The sequence below is a fragment of the Lutra lutra genome, chromosome 2 (assembly GCF_902655055.1).
Source record: "Lutra lutra chromosome 2, mLutLut1.2, whole genome shotgun sequence".
NCBI lineage: Eukaryota > Metazoa > Chordata > Mammalia > Carnivora > Mustelidae > Lutra > Lutra lutra.
Genome location: NC_062279.1, coordinates 48,442,841 through 48,466,070, shown reverse-complemented (window position 1 = coordinate 48,466,070; position 23,230 = coordinate 48,442,841). Strand labels below are relative to the sequence as shown.

General features: G+C 40.2%; 1 protein-coding gene across 2 annotated transcripts in view; it reads left to right on the top strand.

Annotated features, from left to right (window-relative positions):
• The window catches only part of EBF2 (EBF transcription factor 2), a 191,464-nt gene that overhangs the window by 157,583 nt on the left and 10,651 nt on the right, over nucleotides 1–23,230 (top strand). For both annotated transcript variants that reach the window (XM_047717385.1, XM_047717386.1), the window contains exons 11-14: nucleotides 13,798–13,886; nucleotides 15,232–15,297; nucleotides 15,379–15,556; nucleotides 17,111–17,296. In XM_047717385.1, coding sequence (XP_047573341.1) covers nucleotides 13,798–13,886; nucleotides 15,232–15,297; nucleotides 15,379–15,556; nucleotides 17,111–17,296 — 519 coding nt within the window. The remainder of the gene's footprint in view (nucleotides 1–13,797; nucleotides 13,887–15,231; nucleotides 15,298–15,378; nucleotides 15,557–17,110; nucleotides 17,297–23,230) is intronic.

Here is a 23,230-nt window from a genome sequence, read left to right as displayed (position 1 = left end):
TCAAAAGGAAAAGGACAAAGTGAGAACATATTCATTACATGTGACATATTGTCTTATGTGTAAAGAGATTCACTCATTTGTTCAGTAAAAGCTTATTTTATGCCTATATTTGTCAACAACTAAGTTATGCATTGCGGATAAAGAGGTGAATGTTAGATATCTCACAAATTAAAAAGAAAAAGATGTATGTAAATTAAAAGCTAGCAAGGAATATCAGGAGTTAATTCAGTAGGGAATTTAACAGTAAACATTTTTTAAAATCCCAATCACATCAATAAACAAATACATGCAAATTAAGACAACTACAGGATGACATTTCCCCCCCATTAAGTTGGCAAAGATTTTCTTTTTTAACAAATGAAAATCTCCAAATCTCCAAGATATAGAAACCTGCATATGAAGGCACTAGCAATGGTGGCTTCTAGATGTTGGTATTCATATTTGTTGTTTAAACTTTGCTTACTTATATGTATTATTTTCTGAAAAAATTAATTAATAATGAAAGAAAATGTGGTGTAAAAAATTAGTGTCCCACATATTGAAATACTGAAACAGCATACATTGGTAAACTTGATTCTTTAGGTACAGAAAGAGTATTTCCAGCCAAGGAAGCAGTGAAGCTCCTTCCTGAAGACTGCTTTGGAGAAGGAAGGACCATGGGAGGCAGTTAAGGGTGAGGAGGGTGGGGATAAGTTATACATTCTTTCACAAGCAGAGAAGAAAATAAAAATACAAACACTGTCCACGATGGCTTGGGAGGCTGGTCACTCCCTCTGGAAACTTCCACCTGAGGCTACTGAGCCAAATGCAACTCAGGTTGGTAGAGACACCTGGCAAATGTTACTCAGGGAGGGGCCCAGGTACTAGAGGAAATGGATTGGTGATTTCTAGTCTGGCCCACTCAAGGAGAAGCAACCGGCATGGAAAGCCACTTTACAACCCATTGGGAATCTTACTTAGTCCAATAGCTGGAAAGGCAGTGGCTTCCCTAGGTGACTGGAGGTGGGGCTTTTCTTAGAGCTGAGGCCTACCTTTCCGGAGCCTGGAAATCCCGGCCTTCTCTTTCCTGGGGGGTGGGGCGAGGGGGATGGGCAGAGAGCTTGTGGGGGTCCAGCCTGCCTGAGCCACACATTCTGAGCCTCAGAATGTGCTCAACTGCAGGATAGTGTATCAGAAACCACCATAGGCCTAGACAAAATACTCTGCTCCATTGGTCAGGTGGAAAATATAATTTTGATTCCAGAGGAAAAGAAAACCTTGAGAGGTCTTGAGAGCTTTAGTGGGGACAGAGTGAGCACCAGTGGGAGGGTGGCATCCGAGAGGAGGATTCACCAGACTCAGCCAGAAAACCTGCTTTCAGATGATGGCAGGAGCATCAGTGACTTGTTTGTCCTTTTGACAAGTCACCTAACCTCGCCAAGCCTCATTTTCTTCATCTGTAAAGCTCTGGTACTAATTATACTATTACCCATAGGTGTTTCCCCAATTTGGCCGAGTATGAGAATCATGCTTGGCTCCATTCCAGACATACCAAATCATATTCTTTTGGGAGGGTCTAAGAATCTGTATTTTAAACAAAGAAAGGAGTTTGAGAAACCTGAGTCCTGCTCATTGGGCCGTTGTGGAGATGTTCTCGCTGGTAAAGCACTCTGCACGTGGGGCCGTTCCTAAGACACCGAGTCATCCCATGCTGAGCGCAGTATTTCTTCTTAAGTGGAACTTTCTAGAAGGAGACTCAAAAGGCAAGAGGTGGGAAAGGAGGCTCCAAGGTCCAACCATTGATTGTTCCTGTATCCAAGGATACACCATCACAATAAACCCAAGCCTATTAAATGTAACTTACCTGTATAATTAGCCAAAACGCAGTAATCAGTCCCCATGGCTGTTGCTGCCAAGTACAGCATAAACAACATCAGGGCTCTGAAAAACAACACATTTTCTTCACACGTGTGACTTTGCAGGTCTATTTTCCTCCAACCATGGTTTGCTAAAGTGCGGCTTTGCTGCTTCAGCACTGAGAGTTCCACGTGAGAATATAGTACCTTGGGAAGGGTCTGCTTGGAGACCTAGAAGTGGTAGATATGCCAGCCTGGGCGCCGAGGAGAGAGAGTCCTCTGCTTTCCTCGAACACTTCTCCACAGAGAACTAGCAGGGCAGAAAAATAATCCTGGTGGGGCATCCAGTGGGTTCATGGTTATTGGCTGTGCGGGTTTGCTTGGCTGTTTTGAGAATGCAGGAAGAGAATGTCTGGAGCATGCATTTGGGGTGGAATGGCCATTGTGTATAACGATAAAATCTGTGCACCATACCCCCCACCCCGCGAGACCAGTGTAAAGCCAGGATGTATGTGTCCATGGCAGGTCACTGAGCGTGTGGGGGGTAGATGACCACAGCTTTTTAGTATTATTCCTATGGCTCTTTGCAGAGTCTGGTTGAAACATTTGATTGTTGGTTAAGAACTCTCCTGTAAGTTCTGTCATCAGGTGGAACTAGTAAGAAAAAAAAATGATGATAGTAATTCAGTAGTCCCACCTGTCATTGTTTGAGGAGGTAGGGCCAGGCTCTGTCTCATTAGCTCATGTCATCACTACTTTTTCTCACTGCGATGGTTCTTTTAGCATCTCAACTTTAGAGATAAGAATCCTGTGGCCTGAGGTCAGCAAATTAGTTGTAATCCTAGTGGTCTACTTCCAAAGCTGCTCTCTCCACCACTGATCTGTGCTACTTACCAATCCCGTGTAGCTTCATAGGAGAAATTAAACAAAGCCTATCTGTTTGACTTCACCCAGTAGTTTTACCTGCAAACGCCAATGGCCTTCGCTCTCTGGTTGTTCTTCTGAGGAAATGCACAGGAAACAGGCCTGGCCAGTGAGCCCAGAGAGGGCTCAGAGGATGCCTTGCCTGGTGCTCCACATTGCAAAGTGGGATGTTTCTATTATGTGATAGGCTGGGAACTTCTGAAGTGCCTCAAGTTCCCTGGAAGTCATAGAAACTCTCCTGTCCATGAGTAACTGAACCTGCGGAAGGCAAAGGAGTACCAGCTCCACTCTGTTATTAACAGAGAACTCGGCCTCAGGGTAGAAGACCATGACCAAGACTAGAGGCTTTGGTTTGAGCCCCAACATTCCTGCAAGTCACTTAACCATTCTGCATCTCGGTTTTCTGAATGAACAAACAGGAAGGTATTTCTCTTACAGGGAAAATGAAATGATAGATACGCAAGTGCATTATGGACAAAATTTAAAAATACAAGTCTAGTTCACTACTGTCAGCATTTGGCAGAGGCATACAGTTCCTGGGTTGAGTTCTAGGTGGCTTTGCCCTCATCACCGTTGGATGGAGTGTGGATGTGTTTGCATGTCTCCCCTTCTGTAAGAGGCTTCTCGAAAGACTACCACACTGTGCCCTTAATATCTGGATCTAGTTAGAAATGAGGATTTTGTCGGTGATGAAGAAAGCCAGGGCAGCCTGAGAAAGGAGCAAGAGATGCTGACTTGGCCAGGTGAGCCCAGGTGCACACGGAAGAGCTGCTTGTCAAGGTGTGTGGTGGACCTTAGAAGCTGACAAATGAGAACTAGTGGAGACACTGAGAAACCAAAGAATCCATGTCAACTAACCTCCTTCCCCAGAGGACTTCTTATCTTTTACTTTAGCACAAGCGAATTTGTTTGATTACACACCCCTGTTATTTATTTATTTATTTATTTTTTACACCCGTTTATTATTTGGGAGAAAGGGTTCATTAGAAAATGACCAGGAACAGGCAGCAGTTTGGAGGAGAAATGGGAGGCCTAGATTTTTCCACAAACCCCCGGATCATACCCTGAACAGTCTTGTTCCCGAGGCTCGGTGTGGGGTGTGGGGTCTTCTTTGCATAAAGCTGCTGTGCACAGATGTGCATGCAGGACTGCAAATGTTAATTGCCCAGCCACTTCACATTCCTTTCTTTTTTTCTTATAGCATTACCCTGATTGAAAAAAATCCCATTTAAGGAACGAATCTGATTTTGAGTTAAAAATACCCCATTCAAACATCAAAAACTGGCCTGAGTACAATCGTTCCCCATTCACACTGGAAACAGGTTGACTCAACAGCCCTCCTGGTAGCCCGTAGTTTTACTGAGGTCACTTTTACCCTCACCTCTTGTGAAATCCAGATCCATCCTCCGGCTGAGTCTGAAGAATGATGTCTCCATTGGAAGCCCCAATATAGGGGGCTGGTGTTTCACCGGAGACATCCCAGCCCCTTAATGGCCTGGTGCTCTCAGCTATAATATTCTAAATACACATTACCGAGAGCATGAGCTTATTCATAACTGCTCCATTGTGGCATTTAGATTTACCCTTGAAATTTATCTTTAATTTTTACAGTTGTCTCCTTAACCATGTATATTACTCCCTTCTTCAAACAATCCATCTTCCTGCTGCAGTTTTTCTTGAAACCAAAGCGTAATTAAATATTAAATTAATATTTCATTTTAAATTAAATATCAAAAGCTTCCGTCTAATCTTTCACTTGTGCACTGCTGGTTCTCACTTCGTGTTCTTGTTCCTGTATCCACAAAGGTAGGTGCTGCCTCTTAATAATGTGTTCCTATATTATCTTTGTCCTTTTTTTTTTAATTGGTGACACTGAACTTTTGCTGCATTGAAATAAATGGATGTAGGGAAAGATTTCAATGTAGCAAAGGTTAACAACAACATAATTCAACAGCCTGTGGTTTCAACCCCACCCATCTCCACTTCTCGAAGAAGTTCACTGTGCCAAGTAGGTAATTGTCTTAGAATCATATAATGCAAGAGCTCACAAGGGATCTTAGAGGCCATTTAGCCCAACTATTTGTCTCTGCAGAGAGATAAACCAAAGTCCACCAGGCCTTGAAGGTGATGAATGGTCAGTCAGGGGTGGGATGTAAAGCAGATCCCAGGCCAGACGAGTTTTATCTCCTTTGACTATCCCATGCTGCGAAAAAATATAACTTGAGAGCATTAAAATGCTAATTGAACATAGACTTTGAAGTTGGACCCAAGAGCAGTAGGGAAGAAGGTAGACAATTAGACAATGAAATTGGGAGGAAGTGGTGGGAGAGACAGAGGAACTTAATCAAAGCACAAAGAAGGCAGACCTCACAGGAATCAATGTGGAGACTCGAGGCTCTTTGAAGACGTGGATCCTGGGGGGAAAGCAGAATGGAGAAGTCCCAGAAGTAACATGAAGGCAAGAGCTGGAGTCTGTATATCTGAATTCTTCCCAATGCTAGATTGCTCTACACCTTCCTGGCCTGCCACCAGAGTAACTGTCTTTGACCAGAGCCACACAGAGAGGCATTCCTGACGCATGGTTTCTCCTTTGCTTGTTTATCAAAGTCCATCTTCTGATCCGGTGTTTGTCTGGCAGTCACATTATATAGATTATATAGATTTTAGTTTTCTTAGGCAGGATCCTTTTCCATTGTTTTCTTTATTATTAGAAAGGATAAGATTTCAAGTTAGGACTGGAGAGATCCTCTGGTTCTGTGGGCTAGACCCACATGGTCCTCAGGGGACCATGGGCTTTATGCATACCTGATGAAAGTGAAGATCCTTTGCTGCAGATGAATGTACATATGTGCAAACATACGGCTAGGCTCTGACTTCTGGAATTTTCTTGGCCTCTTGATGGCCATCCGTACACTCCATGATGATCCTAGGCTCCAACTAGAGACTTACTAGTGTGAAAAGCTGAAATCCAGGCCAAAATCCCAGAGCAACCATCCAACTGATCACTCAGATGTTCCCTCACTCCATCATCTTATTTGTCTCATCTCAAATTTTTGCAAAGGAATTTGATCAGCCTTTGATGCTGCCATTTTTGTGATGAGTACTCCAATTGGTAAGGACATAAATGACCTCCTGCCTGCAGTGTCAATGCTGTCTTTGTTCAGGGTTGACCAGAACTCTAACAAAGAGTCCCCTTTTCATATTAGCCCGTGTCCCCTATATTTTTGGGAAACAGAAGTAGAGGTGTTAGCTAGAGTAAGCATTATCTGGTCTCTGTGCCTCCTCTTAAGGAAAAAAAAAATCATATGGAATTTATACATCTCACCAGCCTCTTGGGAAAATTAATATTGAACACCAGCCAGTTTTTTTTTTTTTAATGAGTAGTTCCCAGTAGATATTTTTAGTTAAATACTATTTACTTATAAAATAAAACCTTTACACATTGCTTAAACTTTATATCTATTTGCTGGGTCCAAGATATGTAAGTAACCTCATATATTATACCCGCAATCAAAATGAGAAATGACACATAAGATCCAGGCTCTCAGGAGAAATATTATGAAATCTCAAGGTATTGATGAAAGTTTTTCCAAGGCTGATCCAAATGGGATTTAGATTCTGTGGCAGTTGAAATGTGTATTATTAAACTCCTTAAGCAAACCCGAATGACTCCCAGTGGAGGATTAAGACATTCTATGTATAGCAAAGACGAAATTCTCATGTCTGAGTTTTCTCTATTGAATTCCCCCTTGATTAGCTTCTGTAATATTTAACTTCATGCCATGCCATAATTATTTAATAAAAGGTAAATATAAATTATATTTCAGTGGGGATATGACCTTTTACCTTAATGTTATGTTACTAAAGAAAGACATAGATAAATAGAGCCTATAGATCGAAGCATATTTTTAATTTACTCTGTTTTTGCCTTGCTAGCACTTCTCTGGGTCCCTGTCAGCCAAGGGCTTGGTAGCATGTCACAGCACCCCCCCTCCACCCCCCTCCCATGTGGTAGGAGAGGTTGTAAGTTCACACTGATGATGGTGGTTAATGATCTGGTCGGCCCTTAGAGGCAGTCTTGGTGCTGGTCTTGGGCACCTCATTAGCTAATTGAGGTTTGCTTGGCTCACACCAGGCCTGAAATATCAGAGAACACCCAGGGAGGTTGGGGGCGGGGGTGGACGGAATGAAACTGGGATTCAACATGAGGCTGAAATATGTAGGATGCAAAAGGCAACTGGCCAGTTGGGAAGTCAGTTTGGAACCAAAGTCAAAGTTGTCCAACCTCATCTCCATGTTTTGAAGGCTGAAAACTATAAGAATTGACTGACTTTCCTTCTTATGGTTTGGTATTGACTAAATGGTTTTGACTTCACGGTTTGTATTTCAAGAGAGCACATGATTAAATGAAATCGTGTGTGCACACACATGAGATTTTTTTTTTTCCTGTCTGTATAGATGACAGCTTGTTTTTACCATTGTCCTCTCATCGGGGGTGCACTTCCCATCCCACCGTTTGTGCTATGAAGTCTGGCGGGGGCTTCCAAAAAACACTCAACATCAGAAATAGATGAGTATGCCTAGTCTACTTACTCATTTTAAAACACGAGTTGCTAACCCAGTGTGGTCAAGGTAGTCTGCTATTTCGGATTTGGGTTGGGACTGAGAATGGGAGGGCAGGCAAGATAAACCAGACATTACCCATGTGTCCCAGCAGTTTCCTATTTAATGGGAACAACAGTGGGTACAAATGTGGGGTCAATTCTGTGAAAGAGAAAGCGCCATCTACATCCCACCTCCCTGTGCTGATTAAAGCCTGGCTTTAGAGAATTCATCTGCAAGCTGCAGGAAGGACAAGGGATAATGAGATTAGTGGTGGTCATGGGGAGACCCCTGGAGCTCTAGCAAGAGGGAGTGAGAGCTTGCTTGGGGGAGTAGTTGTGCAAATGGGAAGAAAGGACAAGGACAGTAGTGGAGACCACAGGGGCCTTGGAGGGGTTAGATAGTCTGCCTCAGGGGATAGTCCCTTACCTTATAGCCAACATATTGTGAGCACACCCATATCTATCATTTCCATTTTCTCCATGTAAGAAAATCGGTACCCTAGATAACGAAATAGTGCCTATTTGAAAAAAGACGAGGCAATGATTGATTTAGAGCGTTTTGTCACTAGGTCTGCTCGCCATGCAGCACTGAGCAGTTGTTTCTGTTTGCTGATTGATACCAAATGGGGCCCTTCTCCCATACTCCGTGACTGAGAAGTCAGGCAACCCGGCAGGGCTGAACTTTCCAGATCTGCTGCTCTTTGCTAGAAGCCGAAGAGGAAGCATGGGGAGGGATGGGTGGCTGCAGGGGGGTGAGTGGAAGGAGAAGATGGCATGGCCAGTTTACAACACTCTTCTCTGCTCCTCACCAGCTCAGAGCAGAGGGGTAGCCTTTGGCCCAGGAAGCCATTGGCATACATGGATAGGGCTTGGAACAACATCTCTAATTCAGCAGAAAAAGTTAAAGCATAGGCCTTGGAGTTAGAGAAACCAGGGTACAAATTCCACCTTTACTGCCTGCAACTGCATTGAAAATGGAGATAAAACCCAAATTGTGGGATTGTAATGAGGGTTAAATGAGCTAACATATGTAAAAGGCTTAGCACAGTGCCCGTACTATAGCAAGCCTCTGGTAAATTCTAAGAACAGCAATAACAATTTTCATTATTGAATATTATAGCAGTGGAAAATACTGTTATTAAAAAAAAAAAAAACTTCAGAACCTGCTGACGTTATAATGCTAAGTGGGAAAAAAAAAAAGTTTACAGAATGATTCCAATTATACATGCAGCTATTTTTACATGTGTTCCTGGGTAAAATGGTAATTGGAGTCCAAGTGTTTAATCTGCCCCCAGTCCCAGAATATATCAGAGGATATTTTCAAGAAAACAAAACAACAACAAAAAAGGGAAATCTAGTATTCATGGTTGAAGCTAGGCTGGTGTCATCAATATTCCAGAAATTCTGTGCTGTCGTGCTGGTGGGAGCGGACAGAGTTGTGTGGGAGCATGTGTGAAAGCTGGACTCTTATTCCCCGCGAGGCCTCCTCTGTCCTCACCTCACAGGGTAAGAATGAGAACACAGGCAGAAATTCGATTTTGAATAGAAAGAGTATTCCTAACAATGCTGCATGCAGTGACACTGTCATTTACATGGGAGGAAGACAAAGATACTCTCTTATTTCAAGGGTATGCACAGGATTCAACTCTTATTCTTACCAATGGAACCTGATTGCTGGAGGACTGAACCAGGGAAGAACCCAAGAATGGGAAAGTTATGGTATCACAGGACTCCTGGGCAGGAGAAAAAGGAGTTAAATTAGAGTATCTCAATTATCGTGAATGTAATGGCAAAGCTTAATGTAAATGTGAAAATTAGTCTAAAAGATACAGATCATAGAAGATCTAAAGATAGTAATATTAGCTGAAGAAAGTGACTGACCAAAATGTAAAAGTGGAAAGTGTGAGGTACAGAAATGAAAGGTGGGCAGAATTCCTTATATATGGAGGGGCTTATCAGACTCAAACAATTAGAAATATTTTTAGAAAAATCTGAAAGTACTACTTTCAATTAAAGTAGGATGTGTATCTTTCCCCTTACTAGAGAAAAATATATTCACTAAAAAACTATCAGGGGGCACCTGGGTGGCTCAGTGGGTTAAAGCCTCTGCCTTCGGCTCAGGTCATGATCCCAGGACCCTGGGATCAAGCCCCACATAGGGCTCTCTGCTCCACGGAGAGCCTGCTTCCATTTCTCTCTGCCTGCCTCTCTGCCTACTTGTATCTCTGTCAAATAAATAAATAAAATCTTTAAAAAAATTTAAAAAAACTATCAGAAAGATACAAAGATACAGAGATACAAAGATACAAAGAGAATGTGGAAGGGTAAATTTAGAGTAGCAATAGCAATATGTTAAATAATAGGGTCAAAGAGATACATTACATAATGCATTTAAAGCATTACCCATGGAACACAGAAAAAATTCATTTGTACTAATATATAAAAAACATAAATTCCAAAAGACAGATATTAGGAAGGACACCTTTTTGAATCCAATGCAATGAACTAGAATAGCTAACTAACTAATACCCAGGCATCTCAAAATTTGGGGATATTCTCTTCAGAACAAAAGGAAGATAAAATTAGAAATATGATTACTTAGAAAGTTGCAAAAAACAGGGTTTGGAGGGGGAAAACCACAAGTAGATTAGAAATTTTAGATATCTGTGTAGAATCTGTGCTAGAACATTTAAAATATTGTTGAAGTATGTGAGTTTTCTAGAAAAATACAAATGATATTAAGAAATAAGGAATGACCCTAAGGTTTCTGATTGGCAATCTGATGGATAATGGCTATTCACTCAAAGTCGGGTGAGCTTGGGGTATCTTGGGTAGGAGGAGTCTATGGGCCATCCCGGGGGAAATTTCCAGCCAATACTTGGAAAGATAAGGCAGAATCTCAAGCAAGCTATCTGGATTAGAGATGAAGATTTGTGACAGTTAACATGTAGTTTGACATGGAAATCATAGGGGCACTGATGAGGTTGATGAGGGAGAACATATAACCAGAGAGAAGAGTGGCTTGGCAAATAGGTGTGAGGAGCAGCAGTGTTTGTAAGATGGAGGACGAGCGGCCCTCAGTGTGGACTGGGATGCGTGGCCAGGGAGGTAGGTGTGAAACAGGGCAGTGCACATTTAGGAAAGATGATGGGTGGATACATTTCCAGCAGGAGAGATTTTCAGTGTCATAATTCACATTTATGATAAGAATGGAAAATTTCTGGGGCACCTGGGTGATTCCATTGGATAAGTGACTGACTCTTGGTTTCAGCTCAGGGTCATGGGATAGAACCCCAAATCAGGCCCCACACTCAATAGAGTCTGCTTGGGATTGTCTCTCTCTCCCTCTCCCTCTGCTCTTCGCTATTCCCCCTGCCTCAAATAAATAGATCTTTAAAAAAAAAAAATGGAAAATTTCCTCTTGGTTTGACTAAAATGTTTTTGCTGACTTTGACAAGAGAAATTTCACAGGGTTCTTTCAAACTTTTAGCCAAGAGATAATGATGATAAAATGTTAGCGTCATTCCCATTCAGAGAAAAACAAGCAAGGATATCCACCATCATCCTCATTTTTAGACAGTGGGGGACATTTTAGCCAACACAAGAGTGGGATTAAAGAACTAATTGGGGGTGCCTGGGTGGCTCAGAGGGTTGAGCCTCTGCCTTCGGCTCAGGTCATGGTCTTGGGGTCTTGGGATCGAGCCCCACATGGGGCTCTCTGCTCAGCAGGGAGCCTGCTTCCTCCTCTTCTCTCTCTGTCTGCCTCTCTGCCTACTTGTGATCTCTGTCTATCAAATAAATAAATAAAATCTTTGAAAAGAAAAAAAAAGAACTAATTGGAATTAATATACAGATAAAATACATAGATGCTGTGAACGTATGATCCTAAGAATGAACAGAAATAATTAATGACATCTGTCAGGGGGTTGGTTACAAAATAACAGATAGCTACCATTGGTTAAGAACTTTTCTGTGCCAAGAACTATGTTGGGGGCATTCTATAAGTGGTTCCTTTTAATTTTTACAGCAGACCCATGAAATGGATCTTAAACATAAGCTTAGAGAAATTAATAGTGGAGCTGGAATTCAAACCCAAGATCTATTTGACTCTAAAACTGATTCTCTTAACGACTCTGCCATATTCAGCCACCCACTCCCCTCACAAGCTGCCTGAACAGACATATAAAAACCAAAAGGGTTTCTAGGCACTAGTAAAACTTTTAGAAAATGTGATGAGGGAGTAATCATATTTACAAGAAAGATGGTAAAACATGAAGATGATAAAAACATGGCAAAAAACAAAATAAAAAATAAAAAACTTATTACCTAGATGATAAGCAGTACACATTTTACTGGTAGAGCTAAAGGAGAGGAATTCATATATGTTGGTATGTGTATATGCAAATACACACACATATTGTGTGTGTATGTGTGTGTGCGTACACGCGCGCGCGCACACATGTGTACTTACTATGGAATTGGGATGGTCTTTCTACATATAATAGCTAAGGACATGTTAGGATATGATATTGTAACATGGTGCCAGAGCATTAAAAATATGAATATGTAAAGTGTTTTTACAAAAAAAAAGAAAATGACTAACCCCTAATAGAGGAATGCAGAAAGTATCAATGAGTAGTTCATAAAAGAAAAAATTAAAATGATCAGCTAGTATAAGAAGCTCTTCAATCTCACTGATTAATAACCAAATAGAAGTGACCACATGCATTGCTGGAGGGAGTATGAATTTGTACATTCTTCTGAGAAGTGTTCAACGTGATGTGTATTAGTCCTTAAATACAGTTTTTGGTCCAGTAATTCTGATTCTTGGAGTTTTCCAATTGAAATCATTAAGGCTATACATGGTGGATAATTATTGCTCTGATTTTTATAATAGTGAGAAATTAAGGATCATGTTAAATGCCAAACATTAAGAAGCCATTTAAATAAATTATAGACCATGTCATGGAAAAATATTCAGGAATTTTAAATAACGTTATAAAAGAATAATTAATAACCTGGGGAAAATTTGATATATTGTTAAATTGATAAAAAGTAGGTTATGTAATGGTGTGAATAGGATGTCTCTGAATTATTTTAAGTATGTGCATGTGTTTAAATCTGAAAAGATATAAGCAAAAATGTTAACTCAGATCATCTCTGAAATGGTGAACTTATGGATGATTGTATTTTTACTTCCACATTTAAATTTTTTTATAATTCTTTTAAAACAAAAGGTGTTGCTTTGATACTTAGAATAACAGCAACAAATATTCACAAAACATATGTGCAAAAAGGAAAATTAAAAAGGAAGTACACCCTCCTGTGTTTACTGCTGCCTAATGGGAATGCAGGTGGTTATTATTTTATCTTTTGCATCTTTTACTTTGATTATGCATTAACTTTGAAACTATAAAATTTAAACAACAGACTTTTAAGAAGTCGAGGAAGAGGGGCACCTGGGTGGCTCAATCGGTTGGGGGACTGCCTTCAGATCCCAGAGTCCTGGGATCGAGCCCTGAGTCGGGCTCCCTGCTCAGTGGGGAGCCTGCTTCCCCTCTCCCCCCTGCTCATGTGCTCTCTCTCACTATCTCTGTCTCAAATAAAAATAAATAAAATCTTAAAAAAAAAAAAAAGAAGTCGAGGAAGAGAGGAAGGTGAAAGGAGAAGGGGCTCAACTCCAAAAACTCTTCAGAACAGTAGAAATGCTAAGTTAAGTCGTTCATTCATGCCCTCCCTCCCTCATTTTACAATTACTGACGTTAAGCACTAAGCACCTCCTATGTGTCCAGCACTGTCTTCTGCAACACAAAGCAAGTGTGCATCCTATTCTATGACACTTTCGGCCTATGGTAGAGCCTGACATCAAATGAATGTTCATGTAGCAAATGGTAATTGCAAATTCTGAAAGTGTACTATGCATAAGAACAGGGCTTTATGAGAATAAACTCACAGAAGGTTTGTATATGTATGTATGTAAATATTTGAGAGAATAAGAAAAAGTGATAATTAGGAGAATGAATAGATGATAAAGGTATACTTGGGAAAGAGAAGGGGGAAGGAGGAAAACACATGTAAGGGTAGTTTATTATCTTCATAAAAAACTGGGATATGGTTAATTGTGTAATATTTCTGATTATTTGAGAGTGAGCAGAAAATTTTAAGTTGTGTGCACTTTGGGCAGAAATAATAAAATAAGTGTAATCATCCTGGCGTTTAGAAATATCATTCTAGTGCAAAGATATTAAACTACTATGCATTCCAGACTTATAAATGTGAATTAACCAATGTCACCTTTATCCTTAACTAATTGTATCCATTATGTGTCAATTCTCAGATAATACCAGCACCTTTCTATTGCCAGTGGAAGACTTAATTAGAGGCTTTGTTTATGGCCATGAAACATACTAAAAAAGAGGATTTTTCTTTTTCAGCATTAAATGAACCCACCATAGACTATGGCTTTCAGAGACTCCAGAAGGTCATCCCAAGGCATCCTGGAGACCCGGAGAGATTAGCTAAGGTAAAAAAACAAAAACAAAAACAAAAACAAAAACCTTTTGGAAATTGACAGGTGAAAACCTTATTATGGGATATCAGCAAACTTAGATAAATCCAGCAAATTAAGTCCCTTTAAAATTACATTAGGCCCTGAAATTTGGCTAAGCTTTAGGTACACATAAAATATCTTCTAACTCCGAGATATAGTGTGATTAATATCCAAGGGAATAGGAAATCTGAAAATTGGGTCCTATGAAATAGATACACTACAAGTATCCAGCTTATGAAACATTGGCAACTTTATGAAAATAATCACATAATGGCTTAAAAATGTAAGTTCCCACTCCTTTGTATTTGAATATAATTTTACTCACCCATAATTGCAGGGACACATTAATCTACAGTCATTTATTCATCTAGGGACTACCCTGTATATAGATATTAAATTAAGCAAAAAATGCCTCCATAGAAAATGTCTATGAAATGTTTTGCTTTTACGTGAACTTGCTTATGACAATCATATCATAAATCTGGCCCATTCTAGCTTTTGTCATTGAAAAATACATTAATTTATTAGCTATTCAATTAATGAGATGTTATTAAATTTTAACATCTATATTTGCCTTTTGAGCACACACATTATCATATGCCATGTTCTCTTTTCTGTACTGTGAGTAAAATTCAAGTACCACATTTGCTTCTGCATCACACCTTCATTTTCCTCTTGGAAAAATCCCCAGCCCCACCATTAAATTAGATGATATCTGGAAAGTAGGTTAATAGCAATTTAAAAGGCTGTTAAAAACAGGAGGTGGAAAAGACAAAATGAGACGAAAGGGATTACTGATTACTAATTCTCTCTGGTTAAAGTGAACAGGGGGAAATATTATTGAAAGAATTCATCTTTATTAGAATAAAATTTTGCAGAAGGCACTGCCAAGATAATTTCAGTATTACGAATAACTCCTTGGCAAGCAGCGAAACTCAGGTCAGTCAATCATTCTAAGAATTTTTGGTTAATTAGAGTACCAGATTCTTTAATGGAATGGTCTGAAACTTTTTTATGGCACTTCCATGACTTCGTAATTTCAACCAACTCCATCTTTCATCTGGTCATTTTTTATTTTGGTGGCGCAACACGGATGGAACCATTTTGTCTAGATGGATTCTGTGTACATATGTATTCAGAGAGGGATTTATATGTACAGTTAAATTCTGTCAGAACAAATACAGGACCTCGTAGCCAGTTATTTATATTTTAGGGATGATGTCTAAACTTTTTGTTTTTATACATAATTTTCCTTTGAGTTGGCCATTTGCGGGTTTTACCTTTGCTTGTTCCTCACCCCTTCTGCTTTTTTTCCTAGGAGATGCTATTGAAAAGAGCTGCAGATCTAGTGGAGGCCCTCTATGGCACCCCACACAATAACCAGGTTAGATGCTCCCATCTTACAGTGTTGAGTATGACTCTTCGCGCTGCATAAAAATGTTCACCTCCATCTGCCATTTTTCAGGATATCATTCTGAAGCGAGCCGCAGACATTGCAGAAGCCCTGTATAGCGTCCCCAGGAATCCCAGCCAGATCCCAGCTCTCTCCAGCTCCCCGGCTCACAGTGGCATGATGGGCATCAATTCATACGGCAGCCAGCTTGGGGTCAGCATCTCAGAGTCAACACAGGGAAATAATCAAGGTACTACCCTTTCTCCAAGTCAAAATTCCAAATATCCTATCCATTTACAAGGTTGGTTTTGCTTAAGCAGAGGGAGGTAAAGCTTGATTCATATACCATCAAAGAAGCATGTCCCCAGATAAGCAGTACCATCCACATGATAGGTGTTTTGTGAGATTGGGGGGCTATTTTGGGCCCAGTTGGGACCCTTTAATTGCAAATATTTAAGGTTAAGATGAACTGTGATTAACTTCAAAGGGTTTTGACTTCCTGAAACTAGACTTACAGGTGTAGTTTGACGAAAATGGGCAGTTCTGCTATTGTGATTATCATCTTTCACAGTGGAAGGAAGCTGAGTCATTGCCATTGTCATTTGTTATGCATGACCCTCTCTTCCCAGCCATAGAGGCAGAGTGGTTTGGTTTCCTTTAGTGACTTCTGTTTGTGTATCATCTCATTCGCAAATGCAGAGCAGCACACTCTACAGTTGTCTGTGCTTTTCACACGTGAAGTATATTGCATAAAGATTTTTGTCACTGAGGTTGATTTTACTAAGGGGCTAAGTTGATCACAAATCATTTTTTATCATTTTTAAAAAATTAAATCATAAATTTCTTAAGGATGTCCCTAACCTTGGCATAGTTGTATTTCCAGTTTCATTCATCCACTGGAAGGGAATTCCTCATTCTCATGACCAGGGTGAGTTTTTCTTACAGCAGGGTGGGTGCAGATATATGATTGCCTTTTTTTTTTTTTTCCTTCAAATTGAGCTCATTTAAAAAATAGCTTTAGGGACTATTACCTGAAGCGGGTTATTTCAGGATGGGTTAGGTGGTCTCTCCGTGCCAAGGTTTTGGAAGTATGGGGAGGACTTGTTCCTTCCCCATTCCTCCCACAGACCAGATCTCCCTATACTCAATTGCTGATGCTTCCACGTCTTTGGTCAAAGAATAGCACATTTAGATGAACTTGGCAACAACTTTTAAATAAAGATGTTCCCCACTTCCACTCGGGCATAGAAATAGCCTTGAACTAACTTTTTTAAAGGTATGATCTGCAGATTATGAGTGGCCTTTGAGATGTTATTAGGATGCCTCTTGCTCACCATTCCCAGAAAAGATACTGCGGTATGCTAAATTTGGGAAACACTAGGTTAGCAAAGTTAAACTGGTTTATTTATTCTCTGGGACCCATGTATGCGAATCTTCAAGGAATGGCTATAGCACACAGTATCTGCCAGGCTTTACTTGATCACAAAATGCTTGCCTCAGTGATAGTCATTAAGATCTCATAGGGCTCTCATGTGTTAGGAAGATTAGTCATCACTCCTTTGTGTGAGCTGGAGATGTTGACGGCAAATGGGAACAAAGAGGAAGGAGGGACCATCAGAGACATGGCCTTGTGTAGGATGGGGAAGGGAAAGGAGGATATAAATGCTGAAGACAAACTGCAGACCTTCTGCCCCTGCCCAGGGGTGGCTTGGAGTGCTCTATAGTTAGGGGGACCATGTAGGCCCATGCCGCCATATTTGGTCTCTGCCATTTCATTTATCTGGGCTTTTTCCTTGCTGTCCAGGGTACATCCGCAACACAAGCAGCATCTCTCCGCGGGGCTACTCTTCCAGCTCCACCCCCCAGCAGTCTAACTACAGCACCTCCAGTAACAGTATGAATGGCTACAGCAACGTCCCCATGGCCAACCTGGGCGTCCCAGGGTCACCAGGATTTCTAAACGGCTCCCCCACAGGCTCCCCTTATGGAAGTAAGTGGCTTTTCCATCTTTCCGGCTCTCCCTGTGTCTCTGTCCCTGGGTTTTACTCTTCAGCCTTTTGAGGGAGAGTTATACCCCTACCGATGTCTTACTGACTTCTTGAGGAGTAGCCCAATTTTCCAAGGAAATGTCTTTCGTGCTTTTTGTTCTTTTCCCTTAGCTAGACTTCGGTACACATAGTTGCTTCAAACCTTCTTAAGGGAAGAAAAGGAGTGAAGCTATTTGCTTTATACAAAGAGAGGGTAGATGTATGTGGCTTGTGTGGAACAGGGAATGAAGTTTCCATTTCAGTTACTATTATACACACTCTTCATTAGGCACTTTCAGAGGTTTTTCTTTCATCCTCATGAGAACTTTCTCCTTGTTGTGGGTGAGGGGGATGAGGTGCACAGCAGTTTACTCATCCAAGATCACACCAGTAGGATAGTGCAGAGCCATCATTTGAACACAATTTGTGGCTTGGTCATTTTGTGTGTCATACCACACTCTTGGGTCACTTTGTTACATGGCTCTCCCTTCCTTGTGTACCTTCTGAGAGATGGAATTTAGCTGCTCATGAGAGAGTGATCTGAGATGGACTTCTCAATCCTAATCTGGGCTAGCTAGATGTCCTAGGGGTTTGTGAAAACTCATTTGGGGTGCTTTGAGGACTAAGAAGCCTGAGAGAATATGTGTCCTCAAACCTACCTAGAGAATACTTCAGGCCAGGAGAGAAACCACCATGGAGGGTGTATGTGAGTGAGTGGAATGTTCTTGAAATGCTGGCTCCTGGTGCAAGGCTCTAGAGCAGACCCTGTCTTCACCCAGAGTAGTGGTTCCCCTATGCCAGGAACAAGCATGAGTCAAGGACATCACACAGCCATTTCCACCGCAGCTCAGGGAGTGACATGCCAAGGGTCTGGAGGCTGCTTCCGCAGCCTTGTTGGTTCCCTGGGGACACACAACCATGGGTTACTTCTGGGTTCCCTATTCACTTCATTAGCCTTGCGAGTCTACTCAGTGTGTTAAGGACATAGTGACCAAACAGCAGAGGTAGTAGAGGCTGGTTCTTCTACTAAAACTAAAATCTTGTTGCTGCCAAGACGTGAGTTCTATGTTGTGTCATGTTGGATGGCCCAGATCAATTAGACTTGAGTGGTCTCGGTGAATAAGCTCGTGCTGGCTTGATTTATTTCTTTACTTATTTTTACCTTCTCTTGTTCCAAAACACTTTGGGAGATACTAATAGTGAGCTGAGTGTTATGAAAGTATAAAATAATAGCTATAAGAAACTGAGAATAAAGAAAAAAATATGGAGAGGAAAATCAGATGAATCCAAGGTCTAGTCCGGATGTTATTCAGTCTATTCAAGGGAGCCATTAGCTTGGTTTGGAGGCTTACAAGATGGGAAAGCAAAGAGAGAAACATTCCTCGTTATCAGATTTTTATGTCCACACAGTTTTGCCGGGGTGGAGGGTAGGGTAGCACAGGAGAAACATGATTTTTCTGTGGCTGAGACCTTGGAGAGACTTGTCCCATGAATCACTGTAGAGAGGGTACCCCATGTGCAGAAGGGACCACATCTTCAACAAGTGACACAAGGGCAGGGGAGCCACTATGAAAGGATATGATAGAATGATGGTGACAACAATAAGAGTAACCCTCAAATGCATTCCACTTCGCAGCCTAGAAAGCATGTTCACATATTGAGTCCACTTGCCTCCTCAGAACCACCTTATGCCATGTTATAATCATAATTATTACTATCATTTTCCCTTATAAGATATGAAGAATAAGCATGACTTAACAATTCATAAATAGTAAAAAGAGGAATAGAAATAGCTGGTCAGATTCAGAAGACCATGTTCTAAAATCATTCAATAATATAAGAAATATTTCATGTATTTATAATATATAATTAAGCTGACCCCTATAGAGTTACTTGTTTTGTTTCTCCAAATGGTAATTTTACATGTTCAATGTACATTTATGAACAAGCATCTGTGTATGAGGCTGAACCACATAAATCATCATTTTTTGTAGCTCAAAAATGGCCAATATAATAATATAGTGGATAGTGTGGTGATGAGGGAGAGAGAGCAAAAGAAAGACAGGGAGGGGTTAGGTGAGTAGGGGTGAGAGAGAGAGACAGACGGACACAGAGGGAGGATGAAGAGATAAATGAATACATCCACTGGGTAACTGCTTGAGGTTTCTTAACGAGGTAATTCCTTTGGTAGGAAAGGGACCTTCCCGCTCTAGCAAGTGACAACTTCCTTCCACTAGCCTTTCTTGATCATCCAGCCCCATTGCCACAAAGAAAATGATAGCACCCATTAAATCACCCATTAAAACAAGACAGTGTATGCAAAATAGAAAGAGGCCCCCTTGCCCAAGGGGAGGGAGAAACGCAACAGCAAACCTGCTCCTTGTGCCTACTGGGTCCCTCTGATCTCCTGCACCTTTTATTTTCTGAAGGAGGGTCTGAAGAAGTCGCAAACGGGGAATGGATTCCAAACAGTGCCTGCATTACGATAAAATCCCCTACTGCAAAAATACTGAATACCCCACGGAGTTCATTACAATAACATCTGACCTGTATTTCTAGCCAGCTAAGTCTTAACTTCTCTGGGAAATACCAAAAAACAGCCCAGGGGAAACCATTTTGTCAATTCTGTTGCTTGTGTCTAAAAAACACCACTCTACGATTTTTCGTTGTCTTTTTGAAACGAGTCTGATGCGGCCAGACCAGGGCATGGAGCAGTCAATCGTTTGCCAGAGTTGTTCAGAAGAAATAAAGCCAAGCCTCTCAGTCAAGTTGATTCGCATTGCGGCCAATGCAGAGTATCAGAAACCTGCATCTTTATTGCTCTTGCTCTCACACGACTTCAAAAATGGCCAAACAGATGTTTTTTCAATTTCACATACAAACTTCACTTCCTGGCGGTAGCAGTGTGTGCCAAGTTCCAGCTCAGTGCAAGTTTTTATGGCTGAATTCTAAACCCCTGACAATAGGGGGTTATAATGAAATGCTGACAGACCCCTTAGCGCCAACAAATGCAATGGCTCAGTGCAAAGGAGGATATGGTGGCCGGTGAGTTCCAGCTGGGACTCGGCAAGCCAGTCAATCCTTATAAGAAGAAAAGTGGTTTTTCCTTAACTCCCCATGTTCACAGAGATTTGGGGGCCAGACGTCCTCGCCTTTTCTTTGGCCTCTGTCCATAGAGAGAGAGAGATGTCCAGAGAAATTTTCAGTTGTGATCAGCTTTCCTAAAATGGTGCGCTCTGATGTCCCCACAGATGGTCTACTTGACAAGCTTGCAACACTCTTGGGCCCACTTCTTCCAAAGCAGAATCGCCACCAAGCGGTTCCAAAGTTTGGGACAGAATCTATACAGAAATCCAACCTATGTTCAGGGAGTCCTACTTCATTGACATCGTCTTAGACTGTGCCCTGGGGCTCAATATTTTTATATTTTCAAAAATAAATATCAAGACATTTTCTATTGTAGAGTATTAAATGATTATAGAAAATTTAGAACATATGGAAATAGTTTCAAAAAGAAAGCCTACTCCCACCATAAAAAACAACCTTGTTAACATCTTGACATATTGCTATTGTCTTTTTCTCCAGAAAAGAAAAAAATCCTGTTACAATAGTAACATTCTCATTATGCACAATTTAAGAAGCATGTATACGTAAAAAAGGAAAGAAAAATGACACACTTTATTTCTGTGCAGGCATGACCATTGTTAACTTTTAAAGTATGGCCTTCTAGCCATAGAAGGGTACATTTTGGAAATTATAATGTCTACTCTGATGCACAGCTAATGGGATTCTGCCATGAGATAAACGAAAGAGGGAGTGGAAGAAAAGTGGCAGAATTATCAAAGTCACAGATATGAAGCTAGGCTCCATAAAATCTGTCAATGATGCAGACTTGTATCCTAAGACTGGGGAACAGAGATGAGAAGTGATGTTTGCTTTGCGAAGTTCACGGCAATCAAGAAGCTTTTCCCAGGAATTTGAGAATTTATTAGTCTCTTTGCTTTTATTTATTTATTTATTTATTTTTTAGCAGAAAGGTTAAAAGGCAACCTGGTTTGCAAGTAGTAAAGCCTTAAATCGAAGAGGAACATTAACACACAGGAAATCTGTTATGCCTATTGTTAAGGGTTATATTATTTTTTTTACACCCCCGCCAAAGGAGATTTTCCACTTGTTTATTTTAACAGCTTTGGTTTCTGCTACATCAAAAGTAATGCATGTTCATTACAGAAAACTTTGAAAATAGGGACAAGTGAAAGGAGTAAATTCAAGAGCATTCATAATCCATTGACCAGAGAGAACATTGTTAAAAGTTTGGATTATATCGCATCCTTCTAAACTTTTATTTTGTATGTTTTCTTAAAAAATAAGCCTGGGTTTGATGTACATGTTATGACATAATTTGCGTTATTCATCTGAGGAGGCATATCTTTCTGAGTCATCAAATATTCTTCTCCAACATTAGCTTTAAAATTTGCATAGCTTTCTATTTTATAGAGTGGATATACTTTACCCTGTTGCTTAGTCACTCCCGTTTTTTTTCCCAATTTCTCACAATTATAAAAATGTCCTTGAATCTATTTTTCTTTTCAAATTTATGATTATCTCCTTGGGATTAATTTCTCAAAATTAAATTACTAGGTTAAAAAATATGCACATTTTAAAACACTTTGGTTTTAAATACACATTGCCAAATTCTCCCCCAGAGAGATGAATGCTCCCCTTAGAAAAGGAAGAGTATCTGTTTCCCTGGCCTGTTCATTTCTTCTTAATCTTTGTCAATTTCGTAAAGTGGTAAGTATCCTCTTGTTACTGTTTTAATTTGCATTTGATTATTTAGCAGTTTGAAGGTTTTCAGGTCTGTAAAGACCTTTTGGTCATTTTCCTTCCTGTCTCCTTTGGTGACTTTGCTTTTCCTTTCCTTTGCCCACTTTTCTAATTGGGATGTTTTCTTTTTTCTAATTAATTTGTAAGAAACCTATCAGTTATCAAGGATATGAACATATCTAAATAATTATCAGGAAGATTTTTTCTAATCTGCCATTTGCCTTCTCTCTGTTATGGAAGTTTTTTTGTCATGTGACCAGTCTTGTGATGTTCTCCTTAGGCTTTGAGGTTGAAAGAATTATGTAAATTATATAACCTTCCTAATTTTTCTACTAGTGCCTTCATAATTTTGTTTTAGCAAATAACTGATTAGTCCACTTACATTTACCTTAGTGTTTAACATGAGGAATCGCTTTAAATTTCTGTCTCCAGGGGACTTGCGTATTGTTCCCATGCATTTATGTCCCCATTAATTTGAAATGTCGCCTTTATTAAGTTTCAGTTCTCATATATATCCAGGTCTGTTTCTGGCCTCTTTTTTCTCCAAGGATTTGTCTGCGTGTTTCTGTGTTAGTATAACACTGACTTCATTGATGTAAATTTTTCGTTAAGTTTTAATATCTGTTAAGATAAATGCCTCCTTAGTACTTATGAAGTATTCACAAAACTTTCTGGGTCTTACAGTGTTGTCACTTTTTAAACAGACAAACATAGAAATTGTTTTTGTTGAAATACACAAATTAAAATTCCTTTTGGGATTTCGAATATAGTGGCATTAAATTTTTAAATAATTTGGATGTTAATTTAGCATTTTACAAAAATTACATAAAAACTATTTTAAATGGTATTCATCCTTTCTGAAGGAGGCATAATATTCTATTGTATATACAGACCGTATCTTCTTTATCCATTCATCTGTTGAAGGTCATCTTGGCTCTTTCAATTATCATGTGGTTTACTTACTTGTGGAGCATAAGGAATAACACGGGGGACATTAGGAGAAGGAAAGGATAAGTGAATTGGGGGAAATCCGAGGGGGGATGAACCATGAGAGACTGTGGACTCTGAGA